At 41.9% G+C, this 25098-nt stretch overlaps 1 protein-coding gene across 4 annotated transcripts in view; it reads right to left on the bottom strand.

The window, feature by feature from the left end:
• LOC125450800 (aldehyde dehydrogenase 1A1-like) overlaps positions 1-25098 on the bottom strand; it is an 83511-nt gene that overhangs the window by 13685 nt on the left and 44728 nt on the right. For all 4 annotated transcript variants that reach the window (XM_048526996.2, XM_059644660.1, XM_048526995.2 and 1 more), the window contains 2 exons: positions 20743-20845; positions 17502-17686 (listed from right to left, as the gene is read on the bottom strand). In XM_048526996.2, the coding sequence (XP_048382953.1) occupies positions 17502-17686; positions 20743-20845 (288 nt within the window). The remainder of the gene's footprint in view (positions 1-17501; positions 17687-20742; positions 20846-25098) is intronic.

The following is a 25098-nucleotide window of genomic DNA, read 5'->3' as shown; positions in this document are numbered from 1 at the left end:
ATGAGTGCATCATAATTGGATATTGCAACTCTCCAAGGGTACACAAAACTGATGCCTACGAGCCTGATTACATATCCCATATCTTACTTTATGGCTGCTCTGCTCCCCTTTTAAGGCCGGATGGAGATGAAGTGGGTGATGAAACTGGATGGAGATGAAGTGGATGATAAGGCCGGATGGAGGTGAAGTGGATGATAAGGTCGGATGGAAGTGAAGTGGATGATGAAACCGGACAGAAATGAAGTGGATGATAAGGCCGGACGGAGATGAAGTGGATGATGAGACCAGACGGAAATTAAGTGGATGATAAGGCCGGACGGAGACGAAATGGAGATAAGGCCGGACGGAGATGAAGTGGATGATAAAGCCAGATGGAAATGAAGTGGATGATGAGACTGGACGGAGATGAAGTGGATGATGAGACCGGACGGAGATGAAGTGGATGATGAGTCCAGAATGCGACGAAGTGGATGATGAGACCGGACGGAGATGAAGTGGATGATGAGACCGGACGGAGATGAAGTGGATGATGAAACTGGACGGAGATGAAGTGGATGATGAGACCGGACGGAGATGAAGTGGATGATGAGTCCAGAATGCGATGAAGTGGATGATGAGACCGGACGGAGATGAAGTGGATGATGAGATCGGACGGAGATGAAGTGGATGATGAGACCGGACGGAGATGAAGTGGATGATGAGGCCGGATGGAGATGAAGTGGATGATGAGACCGAACGGAGATGAAGTGTATGATGAGACCGGACGGAGATGAAGTGTATGATGAGACCGGACGGAGATGAAGTGGATGATAAGGCCGGATGGAAGTGAAGTGGATGATGAGGCCAGACGGAGATGAAGTGGATGATGAGACCAGCCGGAGATGAAGTGGATGCTGAGACCGGACGGAGATGAAGTGGATGATGAGGCCGGATGGAGATGAAGTGGATGATGAGACCGGACGGAGATGAAGTGGATGATGAGACCGAACGGAGATGAAGTGGATGATAAGGCCGGATGGAAGTGAAGTGGATGATGGGTCCAGAATGAGATGACGTGGATGATGAGACCGGACGGAGATGAAGTGGATGATGAGGCTGGACGGAGATGAAGAGGATGATGAGTCCAGAATAAGATGACGTGGATGATGAGACCGGACGGAGATGAAGTGGATGATGAGGCCGGACGGAGATGAAGTGGATGATGAGACCGGACGGAGATGAAGTGGATGATGAGACCGGACGGAGATGAAGTGGATGATGAGTCCAGAATGAGACGAAGTGGATGATGAGACCTGACGGAGATGAAGTGGATGATGAGGCTGGACGGAGATGAAGTGGATGATGAGACCGGACGGAGATGAAGTGGATGATGGGTCCAGAATGAGATGACGTGGATGATGAGACCGGACAGAAATGAAGTGGATGATAAGGCCGGACGGAGATGAAGTGGATGATGAGACCGGACGGAAATTAAGTGGATGATAAGGCCGGACGGAGACGAAATGGAGATAAGGCCGGATGGAGATGAAGTGGATGATAAAGCCAGATGGAGATGAAGTGGATGATGAAACTGGACGGAGATGAAGTGGATGATGAGACTGGACGGAGATGAAGTGGATGATGAGACCGGACGGAGATGAAGTGGATGAAGAGTCCAGAATGCGATGAAGTGGATGATGAGACCGGACGGAGATGAAGTGGATGATGAGACCGGACGGAGATGAAGTGGATGATGAGTCCAGAATGCGATGAAGTGGATGATGAGACCGGACGGAGATGAAGTGGATGATGAGATCGGACGGAGATGAAGTGGATGATGAGACCGGACGGAGATGAAGTGGATGATGAGACCAGACGGAGATGAAGTGGATGATGAGACCAGCCGGAGATGAAGTGGATGATGAGGCCGGATGGAGATGAAGTGGATGATGAGACCGGACGGAGATGAAGTGTATGATGAGACCGAACGGAGATGAAGTGGATGATGAGACCGGACGGAGATGAAGTGGATGATGAGACCGGACGGAGATGAAGTGTATGATGAGACCGGACGGAGATGAAGTGGATGATAAGGCCGGATGGAAGTGAAGTGGATGATGAGGCCAGACGGGGAGGAAGTGGATGATGGGTCCAGAATGAGATGACGTGGATGATGAGACCGGACGGAGATGAAGTGGATGATGAGGCCGGACGGGGATGAAGTGAATGATGAGTCCAGAATGAGATGACGTGGATGATGAGACCGGACAGAGATGAAGTGGATGATGAGCCCGGACGGAGAAGAAGTGGATGATAAGTCCAGAATAAGATGAAGTGGATGATGAGAGCGGACGGAGATGAAGTGGATGATGAGACCGGACGGAGATGAAGTGGATGATGAGACCAGAAGGAAATGAAGTGGATGATGAGACCAGACGGAGATGAAGTGGATGATGAGACCGGACGGAGATGAAGTGTATGATGAGACCGGACGGAGATGAAGTGGATGATAAGGCCGGATGGAAGTGAAGTGGATGATGAGGCCAGACGGAGATGAAGTGGATGATGAGACCAGCCGGAGATGAAGTGGATGCTGAGACCGGACGGAGATGAAGTGGATGATGAGGCCGGATGGAGATGAAGTGGATGATGAGACCGGACGGAGATGAAGTGGATGATGAGACCGAACGGAGATGAAGTGGATGATGAGACCGGATGGAGATGAAGTGTATGATGAGACCGGACGGAGATGAAGTGGATGATAAGGCCGGATGGAAGTGAAGTGGATGATGGGTCCAGAATGAGATGACGTGGATGATGAGTCCGGACGGAGATGAAGTGGATGATGAGGCCGGACGGAGATGAAGAGGATGATGAGTCCAGAATAAGATGACGTGGATGATGAGACCGGACGGAGATGAAGTGGATGATGAGGCCGGATGGAGATGAAGTGGATGATGAGACCGGACGGAGATGAAGTGGATGATGAGACCGGACGGAGATGAAGTGGATGATGAGTCCAGAATGAGACGAAGTGGATGATGAGACCTGCCGGAGATGAAGTGGATGATGAGACCGGACGGAGATGAAGTGGATGATGGGTCCAGAATGAGATGACGTGGATGATGAGACCGGACAGAAATGAAGTGGATGATAAGGCCGGACGGAGATGAAGTGGATGATGAGACCGGACGGAAATTAAGTGGATGATAAGGCCGGACGGAGACGAAATGGAGATAAGGCCGGATGGAGATGAAGTGGATGATAAAGCCAGATGGAGATGAAGTGGATGATGAAACTGGACGGAGATGAAGTGGATGATGAGACTGGGCGGAGATGAAGTGGATGATGAGACCGGATGGAGATGAAGTGGATGAAGAGTCCAGAATGCGATGAAGTGGATGATGAGACCGGACGGAGATGAAGTGGATGAAGGGACCGGACGGAGATGAAGTGGATGATGAGACCGGACGGAGATGAAGTGGATGATGAGTCCAGAATGCGATGAAGTGGATGATGAGACCGGACGGAGATGAAGTGGATGATGAGATCGGACGGAGTTGAAGTGGATGATGAGACCGGACGGAGATGAAGTGGATGATGAGACCAGACGGAGATGAAGTGGATGATGAGACCAGCCGGAGATGACGTGGATGATGAGGCCGGATGGAGATGAAGTGGATGATGAGACTGGACAGAGATGAGGTGGATGATGAGACCGAACGGAGATGAAGTGGATGATGAGACCGGACGGAGATGAAGTGTATGATGAGACCGGACGGAGATGAAGTGTATGATGAGACCGGACGGAGATGAAGTGGATGATAAGGCCGGATGGAAGTGAAGTGGATGATGATGCCAGACGGGGATGAAGTGGATGATGGGTCCAGAATGAGATGACGTGGATGATGAGACCGGACGGAGATGAAGTGGGTGATGAGGCCGGACGGGGATGAAGTGAATGATGAGTCCAGAATGAGATGACGTGGATGATGAGACCGGACAGAGATGAAGTGGATGATGAGCCCGGACGGAGAAGAAGTGGATGATAAGTCCAGAATAAGATGAAGTGGATGATGAGAGCGGACGGAGATGAAGTGGATGATGAGACCGGACGGAGATGAAGTGGATGATGAGACCAGAAGGAAATGAAGTGGATGATGAGACTGGACGGAGATGAAGTGGATGATGAGACCAGACGGAGATGAAGTGGATGATGAGACCAGACGGAGATGAAGTGGATGATGAGGCCGGACGGAGATGAAGTGGATGATGAGACCGGACGGAGATGAAGTGGATGATGAGACCGGATGGAGATGAAGTGTATGATGAGACCGGATGGAGATGAAGTGTATGATGAGACCGGACGGAGATGAAGTGGATGATAAGGCCGGATGGAAGTGAAGTGGATGATGGGTCCAGAATGAGATGACGTGGATGATGAGACCGGACGGAGATGAAGTGGATGATGAGGCCGGACGGAGATGAAGTGCATGATGAGTCCAGAATGAGATGACGTGGATGATGAAACCGGACAGAGATGAAGTGGATGATGAGACCGGACGGAGAAGAAGTGGATGATAAGTCCAGAATGAGATGAAGTGGATGATGAGACCGGACGGAGATGAAGTGGATGATGAGACCGGATGGAGATGAAGTGTATGATGAGACCGGACGGAGATGAAGTGGATGATAAGGCCGGATGGAAGTGAAGTGGATGATTGGTCCAGAATGAGATGACGTGGATGATGAGACCGGACAGAGATGAAGTGGATGATGAGACTGGACGGAGAAGAAGTGGATGATAAGTCCAGAATGAGATGAAGTGGATGATGAGACCGGACGGAGAAGAAGTGGATGATAAGTCCAGAATGAGATGAAGTGGATGATGAGCCCGGACGGAGAAGAAGTGGATGATAAGTCCAGAATGAGATGAAGTGGATGATGAGACCGGACGGAGATGAAGTGGATGATGAGGCCGGATGGAGATGAAGTGGATGATGAGACCGGACGGAGATGAAGTGGATGATGAGACCGAACAGAGATGAAGTGGATGATGAGACCGGACGGAGATGAAGTGGATGATAAGGCCGGATGGAAGTGAAGTGGATGATGGGTCCAGAATGAGATGACGTGGATGATGTGACCGGACGGAGATGAAGTGGATGATGAGGCCGGACGGAGATGAAGAGGATGATGAGTCCAGAATGAGATGACGTGGATGATGAGACCGGACGGAGATGAAGTGGATGATGAGGCCGGACGGAGATGAAGTGGATGATGAGACCGGACGGAGATGAAGTGGATGATGAGACCGGACGGAGATGAAGTGGATGATGAGTCCAGAATGAGACGAAGTGGATGATGAGACCTGACGGAGATGAAGTGGATGATGAGGCCGGACGGAGATGAAGTGGATGATGAGACCGGACGGAGATGAAGTGTATGATGAGACCGGACGGAGATGAAGTGGATGATAAGGCCGGATGGAAGTGAAGTGGATGATGAGGCCGGACGGAGATGAAGTGGATGATGGGTCCAGAATGAGATGACGTGAATGATGAGACCAGACAGAGATGAAGTGGATGATGAGCCCGGACGGAGATGAAGTGGATGATGAGGCCGGACGGAGATGAAGTGGATGATGAGACCGGACAGAGGTGAAGTGGATGATGAGTCCGGATGGCGGTTGTTAGTGAGGAACTCAGCCATGCGTAGTGACCAGCATGCTCTCGTGGGGAACACCTAGTGTAGCGTGAAGAACTGTAATGTTGAACATTTAACTTATTTCTTTATTTTTCTATTTTGTCCCCAAGATTTTATACCCAGGTACTTTTGAACCTAAGATGGTGCCGGGAATGGTGACAATGTACATTTTCACTGTACTTGAGTACATATGACAATAAAATCTAACTCTAATATGTTTACTTCACCTCATCCATACCTAATAGGTAACAGACTGAGGCCTACAGAGGCTGATGTAGGATCACTGGATGTGAAGCATTAACTCTGTTATTCCTCTCTGCAGATGCTACCAGACCTGCTATGTTTCTCCAGTACGATCTGTTCTTGTTTTCTAACAAGCTTCACCTCCATTGGACACACCACTGTAACTGTGGATGAGGTCAGCATTTTGTGAGGAGGTATGAGACTTTTGTTGTGGGTCTATGTGAGTCTGATGACATCTTGTCAGCAGCAGGTTATTGACTGAATATCTCTTTTGTCACTCTTAATTCCCTCAGAAGTACAGTGCAACAACTTTTTATGACCTCTGTCTCCTAAACTACAATGGAGTGATGCTCATTTTTATAATCTTTCAGTGACCTATCTCCAAATGCAACTTAGCATAGGAGAAGGGATTTAACTGAATCGAGGAAGATGAGGATCAATTTCCCCATGAGTTTTAATTGCATGATAAGGTCATCTGTTACCTGAGGACTAGAGTCTAAATAATCAGATCTGATGGAAGTATTTGTTCAGGGAACATTAACAATGAGTAGCACCTTGAGAGATTATGCTTTGAGTTTCTCATGAGTTTATGAATCAAAGCATCATGAAAAGATGACAAGCTAAGGCAAGATGCCTATATAAACATAATACAATAACTTTCTAATGCTACAGCAAAATTTGTTATGTCTGTTCACAGTGAACACATCATTATAAATCTGCCAGTGTGATCACAACATTACAAGCTAAAAAAAAGGTTTATTTGTACAATGCTGAGTTTCTTATTAGCAAAGACCTAGGGGTTAAAATTGCTTCTGTTACAATTTATATTAACTGGATGTTTAGTTAGAAAAATAAAACCTTAACTATAAACTGCTAATGCAATATTTATTTAGTTCAATGCTTCTCACAGTCCTCATTTTTGAAAGGGTTTAGGAAAATGGCAGCTGATTATTGTGGCTAATAACGAGAACTTTTGCAAAATTGTAAACATTCGGGCTTCCTTTATGAACTGTCACAAACAAAGGTAGATAAGAGGCCAATATAAATCTATTTTGGAAATGAAATGAGAAAATAGGCACTGGTAAACTCATACAAGACCACAGTTCAGAGTGTGTTTTTCTATATTAACATCTGTTATCCGTCAACCAGGATCATGTTAGGATAAGAAAACATAAGAAAATATAATTTTTAAGACTTGTTCATAGGTTATGGGCATCATTGACAAGGCCAGCATTTATTGCTCATTCATAACTGGTCTGTTGCAGGCATCTCATAAGTGCTACATCAAGGGCTATTGCAGAAAATGAAAGCTCACAGTATAGAGCAAAGCTATTAACATGGATAGATGACTGATAGAAAACAAGGAGTATGTATAAATGGGTCATTTTCTGATTGGCAGGATTTAAATGGAGTCCCACAGTGGTACGTGCTGGAGCCTGAAATTTTTATAGTTAACATCAATGGATTAAATGAGTGGAGCAAAAGCATGATAGCTAAATTTGTAGGTGGCACCATGATAGGTAGGAACGTATGTTACACAGAAGGCATAAGACATTTGCAAATGGATATAGATGAGTATGTAAGCAAAAGTAAAACAGATAGAGTATAACAAAGGATGATGTGAAATTGTTCACTTTAGCCTGAAGAATGGGAGAAGAGTTTTATTTAAATGGAGAGTGACTGCAGAATTCTAAGGTACAGAGGGATTTAGATGTTCGGGTTTATGAATCAACAATTGTATTGGGATCCCCAATTTATGAACATCACGCTTTCATATGTTTGTACTTACTAACGTGATCTCATCCAGGGGTGTAATATTAAAGATTTAATGTACAAATACTTCCATGAATAGGTCCTTAATATCATCCTGCATTGTATTCTGTCTGCATAAAATTCAACTCGTAAGCAGGCTTCAGAACAGAACCTGTTCACAACCTGGAGACTGTGCGCAGGTACAACACATAATCAAGAAGGCTAATGGAAGGCTACCTTTAATAACAAAAGGAATTAAATATACATGTAAGTATATTATATATTCAATTATGTCAGACATTGATGAGATTATATCTTGTAAATCATGTGCCGTTTTGGTCTCTATTTAAGGGAGGATGTAAATGTATTAGAGGCAGTTCAAAGCAGTTTTGCTCTCTTGATGCCTGGAATGAGCAGGTTGTCTTCTGTGATTAGGTTGGACAGGGTAAGTTTCTTTCTGCTGGAGTTCAGAAGACTGAGACTTCTTGATTAAAGTGCACCAATCTGGAATGGTCTTGACAAGGCAGATGTGGGAAGGATGTTTCCTGTTATGAGTCAGTCCAGAACCACAGACCATTGTTTTAAAAACAGACATCACCTTTTTAGGACAGAGATAAGGAGAAACCCATTTCTGTCAGAGGGTTGTATGATATTGGATCATGCCTCAGAAGGCAATGAAGGTTGGGTCATTGAATATTTTTATGAGAGATGTGGGTAGATTGTTGTCAGGCAGGGAAATCAAGCATTACTAGTGGTAGGTAGATAAAACACTGTTAAATAAAATGGTTTAAACACAAACAGATCTACCATGTTGTATTAAGTAACAAATCAGATTCAAGGGGCTGAATGGTCTACTACTGCTCCTAGTTTATATGTTCATAGGTTTGTAAGATGGTCGTGAGACACCTATGAACCATACACTGCAGGGATACCCATGTTGCTATTAAGTAGACAGTTTCAAGGTTTTGATCCATCAACTAAATCCAGTAGAGAAGGAAACTGCCATACTTATCTGGCCTGGCCTACATGCAACCCCAGACCATAACAATGTGATTGACTCATAAACAATTCTCTGGGCAATAAATGCTGACCTGGGCAGTGACAGCCTCATTCTGTAAATGAATAAGAAGAAAAGAAACTGGAAGGGAATAGTCATACACTTCAAAGTCTGGACAGCTTGTGATTTGGATGAGCTCTTACAAATGATGGTATTTCCATGTATTTGTTTCTCTTGTTCTTCCAGATGACAGAAGTCATAAAATTGGAAGGTGCTACAGGTTCTGTAGTGCAACTTATAAATAGCACATATTACAGCAACAATGGAATGGTAGTGGAGGGTGTGAATGTTTAAGGTGCTGGATGAGCTGCCAATCTTGAAAACTTCCTTTCTTTGGTTGGCATTGAGCTTCTTGTAGTTGTGTTAATTTAGGTGACAGTATTTCATTAGACTTTGACTTATGTCTTGCAGGTGACTGAAACACTTCTGGGAAATCAAGAGGTGAAACCATAGGCACAGAATATCCGGCTTCTTGTAAATACACTACTTATTTCAATTAAATGAGGGTATGATGAATGGAATTATTGCACGGAATTAGTGCTGATTTTTGCAGAGGAGATACCTGAGGAATTTTCCACTTAGTCAGTTAAATGTCAATGTTATAACTATACTGGAGCAGCTTGGCTAAAAATATAGCTAGTTACGGAAAACAAGTTTTTAGTATTGTTGCCAAGATGTTGTCAGGGCCAAAATTCTTTCAGAATCCAGTGTACCCAGCCATTACTTAACACTGTGCACAATAAACTGAAATGACTGAACACTGGCACCTGTGATGCTGGGGACCTCAGGAGAAGGCTGAGATGGATCACCCACTTAGCACTTCTGGCTGAAGATGGAATCAAGCATTTCAGCCTGTTGTTTGCAATGAGCTGCTGGGCCCTTCCACCACTGAGGACTGGCAATTCATGATGCCTCCCCACTGCCTTTTTTAATCAACCCTATTTTCTCCCTTCAGAGACTGCTTTAGCTTTGAGTGTCTTTATTATTTTGGGGATTTATTTTGGAGTTCTAGCTTTTTGCAAGTTAATTTTTGATTGTTTAGTTATTAGTGAGTTATTAGCCTCTGCTTTAATTTCAAGGTCAAACATGTTTTGTTGTAATTATAGTGATACATATCTTTTGCTATAGTATCTCTTCAAATCTGTTCTTATGTCTTTAGGCTATGACATTACTTATTGTCTCAAAGAAAATGATAGTACAGTAGACTTCCTGTAAATCAATGTCTTGGGAAGACAATGTACCTGTAGTCACTGGTTGCTTGATAACAATGCAATGCTGAGGTGACCATTTGCTATTGTGTCATATTTAAACACACATATCCACTCCCACAGTTAACTGCACATTTCTTTGACACAGTCAGTCAATGTTGTGATGTTATGATATTAACAGAAAGAATGGGCAGGGTACAGCTTGCCTTTACATTTGTTCATGGGATGTGTGCCTCGCTGGCATAGCTGGTATTTATTGTCCAGAGAAGGCGGTGGTGATCAGAGATAATGGGAACTGCAGATGCTGGAGAATCCAAGATAACAAAGTGTGAAGCTGGATGAACACAGCAGGCCAAGCAGCATCTCAGGAGCACAAAAGCTGACGTTTCGGGCCTAGAGCCTTCATCAGAGGAGGTGGTGAGCTGCGTTCTCAAACCGTTGCATTCCTGGGTGTAAAGACTAGAAAGAGTTACAGCATTTTGACACAGAAACAGTGAAGGAAACATGGCACAGTTCCAGGTCAGGATGGTGTGATTTGGAGGTTTGCAAGTGATACTCCAATGATTCCTCTGCCCTAATTCTTCCACACAGTAGAAGTCCTGGGTTTGGAAGTTGCTCTGAAAGGAGGTTTCTTGGATTCTGATGTGTACCTTGAAGATGGTACACACTGCTGTTACTGTGCATCAATGTTAAAGGAAGTGAATTTCGAAGGAACTGTTGGGATGCCAGTCAAGTTGGTTGTTTTGTCGAGGCTGACATCAAGCTTCTTGAGTGTTGCTAAAGCTGCGCCCATCTGGGCAAGTACAGCATATTCCATCATAGCCCTGGCTTTGAGGACATAGGTGGTGAGTTACTTCCTGAAGACTTTCTATTCTCTGATTGCTGTTGTAGCCACAGTTTTTGTATGGCTGGTCCAGTTCAGCTTCTGATCAATGGTTTCTCAGAATGGATGAATCAGAAATGGTAAGGCTATTGAACTTGAAGGGAAATGGCTATATTCTCTCTTGTAGGAAATGGTCAATGCCTAGCATTTGTTATATCATCACAATCTTAGATATTGTCCAGGTCTTGTTGCCAACGAACAGAGACTGCTTCAGTACCTGAGCAGTCACGAATGGCATTGTGTAGTCATCCATGAATATCTCTTCTTACCTTATGATGGTTGGAAGGTCATTGATGAAGTTGTTGAAGATGGTTGGGCTTGGGAAACTACCCTGAGGAACTCCTGCAGTGATGTGTCCTGGGATTGAGGTCATTGATGTCCAACCAATACAACCAACTTCTTTTGTATTAGGAATGATCTCAAACAGTGGAGCATTTTCTCTCTAATTCCAGTTTGGTAGGGTTTTATGCTGCCTTGAGGTCCAGAGCAGCCACTTTTACCTTGCTAAATAGATGGAATAGGTACAAAACCTGTACCCTAAATCAAACAATGGGAAATAAAGTGATATTGCAATTAGATTATGTTACAGCAAATGGCAATGTTTAATCGCAGAGTTGATTTTGTAATATGTAATATACTTGCACTCTCTTGACTGGTTAATTGTCTAGATGACTAACGTTGGGAAGGGTACTTCAGTCCTTGCTGTTAACAGGCCATTTATTTGTCTTTCCAGGCATCCACTGAAAGATGATTCATGTATTCCCAATTCTGGCTCCATTCCCTTTCTAAGCTGGATAGTTGTGGGCTATCCTTTCATATCGAATGTGTACAGATTTCATGTAAGTGTAAATTAAACACAAAATCTGAGCTTTTTGATACCTGACTCAGTTGACTAGTTTTAATGCATTTAGATAGATGGTAATTTCAGTTAAGGTGATTTCATTTATTCAACATCTGTTTCCTGAACTTACGTATGGGTGGTCAGGTGATTGCTGAATAATTTTAGGTCTACATTTCTTCCTTTCAAAAGTCCATATAGGTGCCAGGTATTAAACCTAGGTGACGGAAGTTTTATCACTATCATGACACCTCTCCAGCAAGATCAACAAACAGGCATAATATTTCTTCTTTTTGTTTATAGTGAGCGTTCCATTACAAGGTCAGTATGAAATTACAGTGAAAGTGTTGCGATGACATGTGTACTTTCCACATTCATTCTTGTCATCCTAAATTAAGTTCAAAAGCTACTTTGGGGCTAGTAGCCGGACTTGTTCCTTGGGCCATGTTGGCCTTCTGATACTTCACAGCCCACTTCTATAAGTCATGTACCACATTCAGGCATTTATACAAATTTGATATTTATGAGCTTGGTGGCAGGTAATTTTCATCCAGCAGGACGTCTGAGCTTACATCCTGCACCTTGATCTCATTCAACTTTACATCAAACCAATTGTACTGGATTAGTTATGAAACTTAATATTGTCCCTCAGACCCACCAGTGGGTAACTTTGTGTTTTACTTAAGGGTGTGGTCTTGATGGCCTCCACTAGGTTGCCATCAGCTGGACGGTGAACTTCTGCTGTATCCCCACAGTTCCTTCACTAAAAGTGACTTCATCTTCACTTTCACGTGGTGTGTCCTTGAAATTTTGGAGTCCTTTTTAAATTTGCCAACTCTTTTGTTCTGCCCTGTCATGTTCACAGGCCTTTCTTACTTTTTTTAAAATGGCAATTGGCTTGTTTAACTCATTTTGAATTCTGTCCTGAACCTTTCCAACATCCTGGCTGGATCTCAGCTCTCTTAATATGAATCACCCTTAATGAACCACCTCAAATCTCAAGGATTATATTGCTCACTATATGGATTCCAAATCTCAGTTTCTGGCTTTGCTGCCTCTTCTCAACTGGCCCTTTCTGAATCTCCCAAAACTGGGTTCTACTGCGCCCTATGAGATTTCTGAACGTTTTGGCTCCTAGCCTCTTTGCATCTTACTGTTGATTTTATTCAGGCAACTCTTCTTGAGCCACTCCAAATCTTACCGGTTTTATTTCCCCCTGTGGAGCTTTCAAAGCTGTTTCAATTTCCAGCCTTGCTGCTCACTTCCTGTTGACTTTTTTTGGACCATCTAATATCTCTGAAGATAGCAAGAACTGCAGTTGCTGGAGTCAGAGTCAACATACTGTGGAGCTGGAGAAACATTACAGGTCAGGCAGCTGAAGAAGGGTCCTGACCCACTACATCAACTTTCCTACTCCTCTGATGCTGCCTGACTTGCTGCATTCCTCCAGCTCCACACTGTTATAATCTCTCTGGACTGTCTTTTTATATTTAAACGTAATAGTTCACTGCCAGCCAAATTGCTTCAGAAAAACATTTACCCTGGTATTGACAATCCTAGTGATTACTCTCACTGTTACTAGACCTGCAATAACAAGTTCACTCTCTAAATAAACTGTGACATGTCGTAACTCCACACTTGTCCCTACAAGTGCTTTTATCAGCACTGTGCAATTAGACTTAATTTCAGTTGGAAAATCTTTACTTCATCATCACCATCAAAGTCTGCAAACATTCAGTGTCTTACAGAATGCTGATTTCTCTCTCCCATGCTGTCTAAAATAGTTAATGGTCATTTTTTTCCCTTTTTATACAAACTTCTGAAAGCTTTCTTGGTCAACAGTGATATCGGAGCAGATACTGGCCACCAATAATTCTACAAACACTGGTTTTGTAACTTGCAGTAATGGGAAACATATTATTTCCCAAAGCATTTGGTGCATTTTACCACATGCCTCCTGTTCAGGTCCTTTCTTTTAATGATCGGGAAAATTCTATATTCTTCACTTGGCTTTCCATTCTCCACAACTTGTCACAAGAGTCTTCATCTAATCCCTATCTCTCTTTGCTCTGTGATAGCTTCGAGACCTCACCTTCACTCAGTTTTTGAATCTGTCTGTTCACTTATAGTTATCAGCCTGAACTGTGATCTGGCTGTGCCCTGCTAACCACTGCTCCCATACATGTGACTGCATTGGACATGATGTTGAGGTTTTAATCCTCGAGGATAATTTCAGCACTAAGGTTTTCATAAGTGACCTCAACTTTGAACGTTCACACCCATTGGCCAAAAGTAAGTTACTTCAGCCTTTCAAATTCCAGGTGTATCTGGTTGAGCTGTTTCTTAAGAATACGGCATTTTTGCCTTTATGACATTAACTGGCACAAGTTTAAAATAGTCTCTTTTGCTGCTGTATAGAATTCTCCTCAGGTAGTAGAGAGTAATTTTTTGGAGATTTCCTTGTCAATTTGCTTTTTAACATCATTGTCCATTGTTGGACTGGCCATTTGAACTGCTCTGCTAACTTCTCTCTTCCTCCTCCTCACCAAAACTTGGAACTAAATGGACAAACTTGAATATTTCAGCCCTTAAGTCTGTTCATATTGTATTTCCTTCAGTGGAGCCGTCTTAATTTTTCTTTCTCAATTGGAGCTCCTGTTTTTATTTCCCTTTTCTGGAATTCTTTCTTTTTCAATTCCTAGATTTCTCTTTCCTCTTTTTTTCTGTTAGAATTCCATTACAAGTTTCTGCTGCTGTAGTTTTGTGTATTCCTAAGCTCTGTTTCTACTTTTAGACATTTCATCATCCATTTTGCAAGTTTTCCTTTCTCCTGGCTTTTGGGCAGTATGCCACCCCTAAGTGTTTGTCTGTCCCTTTTAACTTATTTTTCCAAAGACAATGACTTTAGCTTATTTCTCTCTGAAAGCGTTAACAGTAAATATGGACATAGTAGCACTTTTAATACAATAGACAAAAAAAGTGCTGCCATTTTTTAAATAGTGTTTGTAGGAACAACTTATTCTCTCAAATTCCTGTTCAGCTGTTTGCCAAACAGAAAGTAACAAAATTGAGCTCCTGAATTTTTTACAACCAGATGAGGGAGATAATTCAACACTCCTCTTTGTAACCCACTGTTGGTCGATCACAACAAATTTCTTTTCAGCGTGCAGCTATCTCACATTAATTAAAACATTGTTTTGTAAAAGTCAGGAGCCATTAGAAGGTTTTCTGAAAGAAAAGAAATTGAGTTTTTATTGCTTACTTACACTGAGGAATAAAGAAAACCACAATACCAAAGACATAGACAAGCAGATATAAATTTTTAAAAGGGGAGTCCTGGCTAGGAAATAAAAGGCTATGCAGTTTAAAAGTCCTTTAAAACTTTGAGGTGTGAGATTTTACCCTGAGGCCACATTTGTTTACTGGTTGACTTGTTTTTGCAGCAGTAGCAAAATCCAAGGATATTTCAGTGAGTTCTTGTTGAAAAGATAAACAGGGAGAGGGCGACTTTGGATCTTCGCTGCTACTAATCCACATTTCTTTCTTTCTATGCTGCTTTTAAAAGGTCCAAATTAAATATGGTTCATTGGTGTAATCTGGCTCCTTTGTCTTTCAAGCAGGATAGTTATAACTAATGCATTCTCCATGGTAATATCTTGAATAATTGGAATCCATTTGCTAATCAATCAATCAGTACACTGTGCTTATACGATATAAAAATTATTGTTTCCCTTTACATTGTTATTCTTGCAAATTATCCTGACAATGGAAAGTGTCAAGCTTCAACAAAATGTGTCTTATTCTAGCAATGTGCAAATTCAGAAAAATTAAATATTGCTGGACAGGGCCAATAGGATTTACAACTTTTCTTAGCCATATGTCTGGAAGTATCATGTATTTAATTACTAAAATGAGCACTAAAGGAAGATGAAAGAAAAACGTATTTTTAACGCTCCTATGATTTTGCTCTGGGTTTTGTCCCGGCCGTGTTTCAAAAGTTATTTGTAACTCTTGAAGGCTCCAGGATAGTTTTGAACAGTTGACAAGTCTAGAAACAAACAGTCCTACTGACAATTACCTCCTCATAAGGGGAGGTTTTGACATTTTATGTGACAGATGAAGTAAGGGTAGAGCTGCTGTATTTAAAGCTGACCTACTCTTCAAACAATGATAATGGGAACTGCAGATGCTGGAGAATCCAAGATAACAAAGTGTGGAGCTGGATGAGCACAGCAGGCCAAGCAACATCTCAGGAGCACAAAAACTGACGTTTCGGGCCTGGACCCTTCATCAGAGAAGAGTTCTACTCTTCAAACAATGTATGTGTGTGATAATTTCAATTCTTGATTTAAAAAGAAACCAGACGGAAACAGTTTCAAACTTTACATATGATTTTGTCTAAATATTAGGCACTGGAAGGGCAATGCAACCACAGGATAAGAAACTGAAAATACAGTAACCAGTTCCATTTGGAAAGAAACGGTAAAGGCAATTAATGGCAAGGCTCAATTTTTGACCTTTCTCCAATATAATTCAAGGTTAAATGGCCTTACAAGTTATCATTAATGTGGCCCAATAATCCAACCATGACTTTATACATTTCAAACATTATATTTAAAATACTCTAAAGTATATTCACAAGAAAGTTGATCAATCTTTAATGATCTACTGTGACTCCTACATATTCATGCACATTATAACATAATTCATGTTAAACTTGTTACTTGGTTTATCTTCTAGTTAATGAGCTTTTCTGCCAGGACTGTAATCCTGTAATATTGTTTCTAAAAGTGTGAACAGACATGGATTGATAAGCTGAATGACCTTTGCATATTTTACCTTCTCATATGTTCTTGTGATCTAATAGACTTGTAAAACCATAGACATGGAAAGAAACCATTCTGACTAACATGCCTGTGCATTCAAACAAAAGTCAAAATTTAGAAACCTTTTAAAAAAATTTAGCCACCCATTCTAATTCTACTTTGTCCCTAGCCCTGTAGGTTAAAACACTTGGAGATCCGATGAAGGTACCTTTTAAATGAGTTCTGACTCCACTGAACCGTAATTCCTGACATCTACCTTCCTCTTGCTTGAAAGTCTTTTTTCTCATTAAACCGAATTCCTTACACCAATCATGTTAAAAGTGTATATGAAATAGACTTCTCCACTTGGGGAAATTGCTCTTTCCTGTCTACTGTATCTACACCCATTGTAATTTTGCACACATCAATTATGTTAATTCTTAGTTTTAAGGAAACTATCCAATATGAGATAATGCCGATAATGGAGTCAGAGATAACACAGTGTGGAGCTGGAGGAACAGATCAGGCCAGGTGGCATCAGAGGAGCAGGAAAGCTGATGTTTCAGATTTGAAATTTATCAGACCCACAACATCAGCTTTCCTGCTCCTCTGATGCTGCTTGGCCTGCCATGTTCTTCCAGCTCTACACCTTGTTACTTCTTATAGTTCACTAATGTTAGTTAGGGAGGGAAAAGCTATTGTCCTTACCTGGTCTGTGTTAACCCATCCAATATTCCTCTTACCTGCAATTTTTATCCCCTGCAATTCATAATTCTCATTATATTAAGGAAACTATCAGAACAGATGGCAATAGACCCAATAAATGTGGCAGACTACAACAGCATTGTTAGTTTTTACACATAAAAAGGAAAAAGCATGCATAAAGCGATGGCTAAGATGGACAAGCTTAACTAAAACAGTATCATGTCTCAGAATGTGGTCACTTATGAGCTTTCTTCTCACAGATTAAAATATTATGTTAATTCTTTAATTATTCTAAGCATTCCATATAACACCTTTTCTCTGATACCTGCGGCCCATGGGTAACTGCTTCATGTAGGGGATTTCCAATAACATGCTTCTGTGCTAGCGAAATGCTCTTGCAGACAAATTCCTTGTAGACCGGTTCTTCTACAAATATTCTGGATCCTGCTAAACAGCACTGTCCTTGATGGAAGAAGAGGCCATGATGGGCTTGTTCGACAGCAAAGTCCACTGCAAAACATGAGTTGCATTCATATTTGAAATTTTGGGGATCATTTTGGAAAATGTACAACAGTATAATTTATTCGAGAGTTCAAATCTGGCATTTACATATGAGGTTAATTATTCTAAATACTGTTATTGGATTTTTTTAAGAAGCATATTGCATGCTCATAAAAGTCAGTGGATATACAATACATGTTACATTTATGAGATACATTCATTAGAAATTGATGAGCACACTTTATGACCATTTATACTTTGGAAAAAATATGTGTGAAGTTATATTTACATCAACGATTGGGATGTGAATGTAGGAGGTATGGTTAGTAAGTATGTAGGTGACACCAAAATTGGTGGTGTAGTGGACAGCTATAAAGGTTATCTCAAATAAAACAGGACCTTGATTAGATGGGTCAATGGGCAGAGGAGTGGCAGATGGAGTTTAATTTACACAAATATGAGGTGCTACATTTTGGAAAGGCAAATACAGGCAGGACATTCACACTTAATGGTAAAGTCTGGGGAGTGATGCCAAACAAACAGACCTTGGAGTTGCAGGTAGATAGGATTGTGAAGAAGGCGTTTGGTACGATTGCCTTTATTGGTCAGTGCATTGAGTATAGGAATTGGGAGGCCATGTCGTGGCTGTACAGGACATTGGCCAGGCCACTATTGGAATACTGTGTTTACTTCTGTTCTTCCAGCTTTAGGAAAGATGTGCGAAACTTGAAAGTGTTCAGAAATTATTTACAAGGATGTTGCCAGGGTTGGAGGATTTGAGCCATAGGTAGGGACTGAATAGGCTAGGTCTATTTTCCCTGCAGCGTTGGAGGCTGAAGGGCAACCTTTTAGAAGTTTATAAAATCTTGAGGCACATGGATAAGGCGAACAGCCAAGGTCTTTTTTCCAGGGTAGGTGGTGTCCAAAGCCAAAGGGCATAGGTTTAAGGTGAGAGGGGAAAGATTTAAAAGGGATCTGAGGGGCAACTTTTTCACACAGAGGACAATGTGTGTATGGAATGAGCTGTCTGAGGAAGTGGTCCAGGCTGGTGCAATCACAATATTTAAAAGGCATCTGGATGGCTATATGAATGGGAAGGACTTAGTGGGATTTGGTCCAAATGTTGGCAAATGGGACTACATTAATTTAGGACATTTGGTTGGCATGGACAAGTTGGACCAAAGAATCTGTTTCCATGTTTCACATCTCTATGACTCTATGTTATTAACAATTAGTATCCAATCATTTGAAATAATAGGTTGTGGAACCGATTACAAAGTAAGCTAAATCTAATGTGTTGCTGATCACTTAACATCACTTCAGACACGAATGGATATTCTGGCTTTCATAGATAGTGGAGTAGTTTTCTGTAGACTAGCCCCATTAATCAGCTTTTTTAAAATCAAATTTATCAGTTCTCATTTGTTCCTCTATTAACAGAGGATGGAAATGCTAGGGAGTATCAAATGTGTACGATGATAGTGTTGACATGATTGACTCCCCACTATTTTCTTTGACATACTCTCAGAAAGGTCAGTATAATTGCTGCAATAAAGTACCTCAAGTCAGAACCTTCTCACTGCCAGATGTCTGAGGAGTATTAGCTTCACAGCAATCAGCAGCAGCTTGGGAGCCATCGGACCCAAGGAAATCATATTGTTGGCATCTGACTATGATTGGAATGCGAGTAATTCATTAAATGGGCCACACATTTAGTCACATAGTTGACTTGGCAAAGTGCACCTTTTATTTTGGCAGTTTTATCACCAGCGTTTGCTCCCTGAGGTAATTTTAATGATGCATTCTGTTGGTGTTGTACCAGTTTTTGGATTTACGAGATTTTGCCTCTGTTTTTACTCCACATAAGTGGGATCTTCACATATTTTGCATACTACTTGGTGTACTACTGAATGTCTTACCAGGAGCGGCAGCAAATGGAGAACAGACTCAGGCAAAAAGGTGCAATGATCACTTTCTAGTTAATGAATCATGAATTTAGGCCACAGTTCATCATTTACAACTGGACTTCTGAATTAAGAGGTTTTATGCTGTATTCATGTCAATGAACTGAAGAGCATTGTGCTAACTGTGTCCATATTTGTAAACGATGGAATTTAGACAGGTGTTTTTTTAGAACCAGCTTTATGATTATGATAATGGGCAAGACAGCAATTTTTAAAATAAATTTTAAGCATTTTTGTCAAATTCTTTGACAATAGAATGAAATCTGCAGTCATTTGATCAATACTCATTCTAGTCTAATTAAAATTAACATCATAAGTAGTAAAATCTTTCATCAGCAGATAATAATCTCAGCATTGCCTCCTACCCATTTTACATTTGCCTGATCATTTGACAGCGTGCAGAATAGTAGTGTGTGAATGCTGTCCAGTAGTGAAATTCAAGTCTACTCTAATGCATCTGACATTGAAAACTAAATTTCAAACATATATATGAACAGCCTAAACCTGCAAAAGGAAAAAGGTGACACAGTATTTTTCAGCTTATAGTCAGAACTAGACAATAACTAGGCCTGTGCTTGCAAATAAAAGATAGCCTGTACCATATTAATTTATAGTGATAAACAATGAATGTCGCCAACAAAAATGTTGTGATTATTTCTGTCTTGCCTTCAACGACATTGGTTTTCATAATCCAGGATAAATGGGTTAATTTAATTGGTGCTCTTGCAACTGGTCTTAATGGGCTTCCCTACGTCACAAAAATGACTATTTAGAGCATGAACTTTATTGAGTATGTAAAAACACAATTTTGCCAGTAATTCATGACCTCTGCCACCAAGAATGGCAAAAGCACCAAAGTAATGGAGCAATCAGTGACAATTTTCCCTTGAAGTCACACATCATTCTGCCGTGACCATGTATTGTTGATCTTTTCGCAGTTCTGTGGCAAAATTCACAGAAGGCCCACAACCAACTTCTTTAGAAATCCATGTTTGGAAAGTACATAAAACCTTGCCAAAAACACCCAAATATCAGTGCCGAAAACAATTAAATATCTGATGAAAATGAAATTTATGTATAGAAATAACTTTTAATACTAACAATCTGCATCAGCAAATATGATGTTTGGATTCTTCCCTCCAAGTTCCAGTGTTACTCTCTTTAGATTACTCTTGCCTGCTGCTTCTTGTATTAGTTTACCAACCTGAGTAAAAATGGTAATAAGAAATGTCAATATAGTATTTAAATTCATTAAGCTTACCTTTATACTGTGCTATAAGTATTTCACAGAAGCATGAAATCTATTTGAATGATGCAGCACAATCCCTCCACTGAATCTCTGCAATAAAACCTCAGTTAGTTTTATTTTTCCACCTCTTCTCTCAAGCCTGCAATGAATTTTACTCCACCATATTCGTGAGCTTTCCAAACCCTAGCTACTTTTTTTGCTTTCTTCACAGATGTAGGTATCGCTGATGAAATCAGCTTTTACTGGGCATCCACAATTGTCTTGAGAAAGTGGTGATATGCTGCCTTATTGAACCTTTGGTTGTTGGGATAGTGTAGGGGGAGGAGCTTAGTTTAGTTCACAGGATGGTGCAACATTGAGGGCCGAAGGGCTTCTTCTGCGCTGTATTGTTCTATGTTCTATGTTCTGTGCTTGTCCTCATGTTACTGTGAGATAGTAGGAACTGCTGATGCTGGAGAATCAGAGATAACAAAGTGTACAGTTGGATGAACAGAGCAGGCCAGGCAGCATCAGAGCAGCAGGAAAGCTGATGTTTCGGGTCTGGACCCTTCATAAAAAATTTTCGAAGTGGCCTTGCCATTTGTAATATTGCATGCTGTTTTTCTGCCAACAAATTCAATTGTGATATCTTCCATTTGTTTCAAGTTCTCTTGTTCTCTTTCTCTTGATCTTCAACTTTCCCTTAAGTGATACGCCAACTTCTGCAAAAAGAAGATAGTGAGTTAGCAATATACACTTCTGATGGGTTTTGAAGTTGTAGTAGACAATTTGGCATATACCAAGGGAAAAAACAGCAAGTGTTGTCAGCTGGAGAATCAGTTGTGAGTCCAAGTAGAAGCTGGTGCAGTGTAGTATTCCATTATGATCAAAGAAAAAGCATTAGAAACAGAGAGGGAAGATTTGGCTTGGTACAGCTAAAATAGAGGTATTGTAGGTCTCTGGACAGAGTCAGAAAGATGTAAGGAGAAGTCTTATGTTTTATTCCTCTATGGTATGTAAACTTCACTGGCATTTATCGCACAACCAGTTTGTTCTTGACAAAGCTGCTCTCACGAGTCCATGAAATTTCTTCCTGCATTAGAATGTCAGCTGTCTATCAATTGGCAGCATTTTCATTCCTCACTCGCGATTCCAGACTCAAAGCCCACTAAATCGATAATGATACTCGACATCAGGGTTGAGGGGGCAATGCACTCTTGGAGGTTCTACATCCAGATGAGATGTTCTATTGACACCTCTTTTATCATAGAAAAGATACCACAATATGAGTTTGGGTTCAAGACAGACTGGTCAAGGAGAAGGCAAGGTCAAGAACATTCTTCAGGTTTAAACTTCAAAGTAACACTTTATTTGGCAGAAATGTAACACTCTGTTTTATATGGTAGTCCTACAGACTCCAGGCTCTGATCTTATAGTTATATTACATCGAGTCCACACTGACCCTCTGAAGGGCATCCCACCCAGACCCACCCATTGACGTAACCCTGCATTTCCTATGGCTAATCTATCTAGCCTACACATCCCTGGACATTACAGGGCAATTTCACCTAACCTGCACGTCTTTGGACTGTGGGAGGGAACCAGAGCACCTGGAGGGAATCCACGTAGACACAGGGAGATTGTGCAAACTCCAAGCAGATAGTCACCTGAGATTGGAATTGAACCCTAGCAATGTGATGCAGCTGTGCTGACCAATGAGCCATCAGGCCACCCACACATGATAGCACCTTGCCATGAAACTTTCCATTCCCCTCTTGCCTCCTCACATTCCAAAGTCACAAACACGTCTTCCAGGTGAAGCTGTATTTCACTAGTATTTCATTCAATCTAGTCTATTCCATTCACTGCTCACAATGTCATCTGTATGTTGGCAAGAGGAAATGCAGACAAATGACTGCTTTGCACAACATGTCTGTTCTGTCCACAGAATGGCACAGACCTCCCAGTGACCGACCACTCCAATAAAACACCTTGCTCTCATGCTAGTGTTTCTGTACTGGGCCTGTTGCAATGTTCCAAGAAAGCACAATGCAAGCTCAAGGCCAAACACCTCTTTTCTGCTTAAATATTTTACATCTTGAGATTTCAACATCAAATTCAATAACTTCTGAAGCTGATCACACTTAGTCCATTATCCATTTTTCTTACATTCTCTTCTTCTCCTGCTCCCCCACCCCCTGAGCACTCTAGTCTTGATTGTGTCTTGTTTACTTTGTTCTTAGTAAAGAGAACCCATTCCTGCTAGTTCACACCTTAATTTACACTCATCTTACCTCCCTTTTTTTCTCTTTCTCCACTATCAACAACTCCTCTGCCTCTGACAAAAGTATGTATTCAGAACATATTTTTCAACATCTTTCAGTCGTGAAGAGTCGTCAGATTCAATACGTTAACTTTGTTTCTCTCCCCACAGATGCTACCAGACCTGGTGAGTTTTTCCAGCAATTATGTTTTTGCTCCTGAGTTTCTCTGTGCTTGACTCTCAGCATAGGCTGCATGTTGGGAGCAATCCTGAGATATAAGGTGAGTGTAAGTATGGATGACTTAGGCAGGGCAGGGCCTACCACTCCCTGCACACTGCTTGTATCCTCAGTGTTGTCTCCATTAAAGTGCAACGCTTTGGCTGCAGTCCAGGTTGATATTTGAGACTATCCACAGTCAAGGAGTTGGTTGCTTTTGACAGATGAGTAATACTTGGCCATTAGAACTTCTTTAATCTCTGGGCCCAAGCCTGCTCAAAGTGATTAAAAGTGAATCAAATGCTGATTTCCCCCTCCTCAACTTAGACTTCTGCAGAATTTAGAGTGGAGATTGATAGCCACGAAAGGAAGCTTCTGGGAGACTTTTGCAGTTCATGCTCCCTGCTGGCACCGTCCTGTCTCTCTGAGAGAAAGGGGCACCTAGATACTTAACACCTTTGACTGACGTGATGGAGTACAGGTCAGTGTACAAGCAGACACTGAGCGTGCTGGACCTGGCTCTTCATGATAGTAGCCAGATGGGTGCAGGTGAGAGCTAGTGTGGAACCGTTAATTTTAATAGGCTCCTTTGTTCCTGTTGGCCAACTGCCTCTGACAAATCCAACTGCTACTTCCATGCTTGTCTGTAAACTTTGATTATGTGATTCATAGCTATGACCATGGGCTCATCATCTGCTTGGGGATAAGCAGTACCTGGTCCCTAGCAGTCCTCTAATTCCCAGTGATCTGCAGCACTTCTTCTGCAATATCTATGGAGATGCCTTAGTGGATTATTCACCAGATTGTGCTCCTCAGTCTAATCTTGTTAGAGAATCCGCAGAGATGAAAGTCTCTGTGTTTGTGAAGGGTACAGGTGAAAGCCTGGACAGTTCGTCCTCTGTTGGTTCAGTGACTCCCCCTTCAGAGGTGGAGGTAGAGCCAGGACTTCCCACGTTGGCCTCTTCTTCGGGGACGTTAACTGGATGTGGCTAGACATTCAAATTGTAAAGGGATAGAAGTTTGAGCAGGCTATGAATGAGTTAGCACCCCCATTAATGAGAAAGTAGCAGAGCATAGCACAAGGAAGCTCATTAGGAGGTTACACATAGAGTGTGTGTCCCTATAGGAGTAGTCAAATCCTCCACCAGCCAAGACAACCATCTTCTCCACATATAGGTGAACTACCTTAAGTGAATTGAAACAGCTTTATTTCACATACACTCAATACGTTTAGTGAAAACGCTATACATTGCCAGTTACAGCGCTATCTTAGGTATCTAGGTATCTAAATAGCCAACACTTCCTGTACTCTATATTTCCTATTCCCTCGTTTAGAACACGTCACCATTGCTCCTACTCCCACATCACCATTGATGTGTTTACCATCCTCTTCCAGCATCCTCAATCTTGGTTTTTGCCTCATCGCAGGAAAAGTTCTTATAACTAGGTACAGCTTTTTCAGTTACAAGATCTTAGACAATAGAGAAATAAAATGTTCAGTAGTGCAGAAATAAAAGTTCACAACAACAGATCATGTTGGCACCTAGCCTCCAGTCTGCACAGGGCCCTGGCTCCAAATCACGCCGGGCTTCACCTTGAAGATCATGAAGCTGGGAGATCACTTCAGACTGTCACACTGGGCCAAGAGGGCACCATTCTGGGCTGAGAGGCTGCCCTGGAAGGCCATTTCTAAAGGTGGGGAGACCGCTATGCCTGGCCAGGAGGTCGCCATTCCGGGCAATTGACACA

The sequence above is a fragment of the Stegostoma tigrinum genome, chromosome 3 (genome assembly GCF_030684315.1).
Source record: "Stegostoma tigrinum isolate sSteTig4 chromosome 3, sSteTig4.hap1, whole genome shotgun sequence".
Classification (NCBI taxonomy): Eukaryota; Metazoa; Chordata; class Chondrichthyes; order Orectolobiformes; family Stegostomatidae; genus Stegostoma; species Stegostoma tigrinum.
The sequence above is the reverse complement of the archived record's forward strand: the minus strand, read 5'-3'. Positions and strand labels throughout refer to the sequence as shown.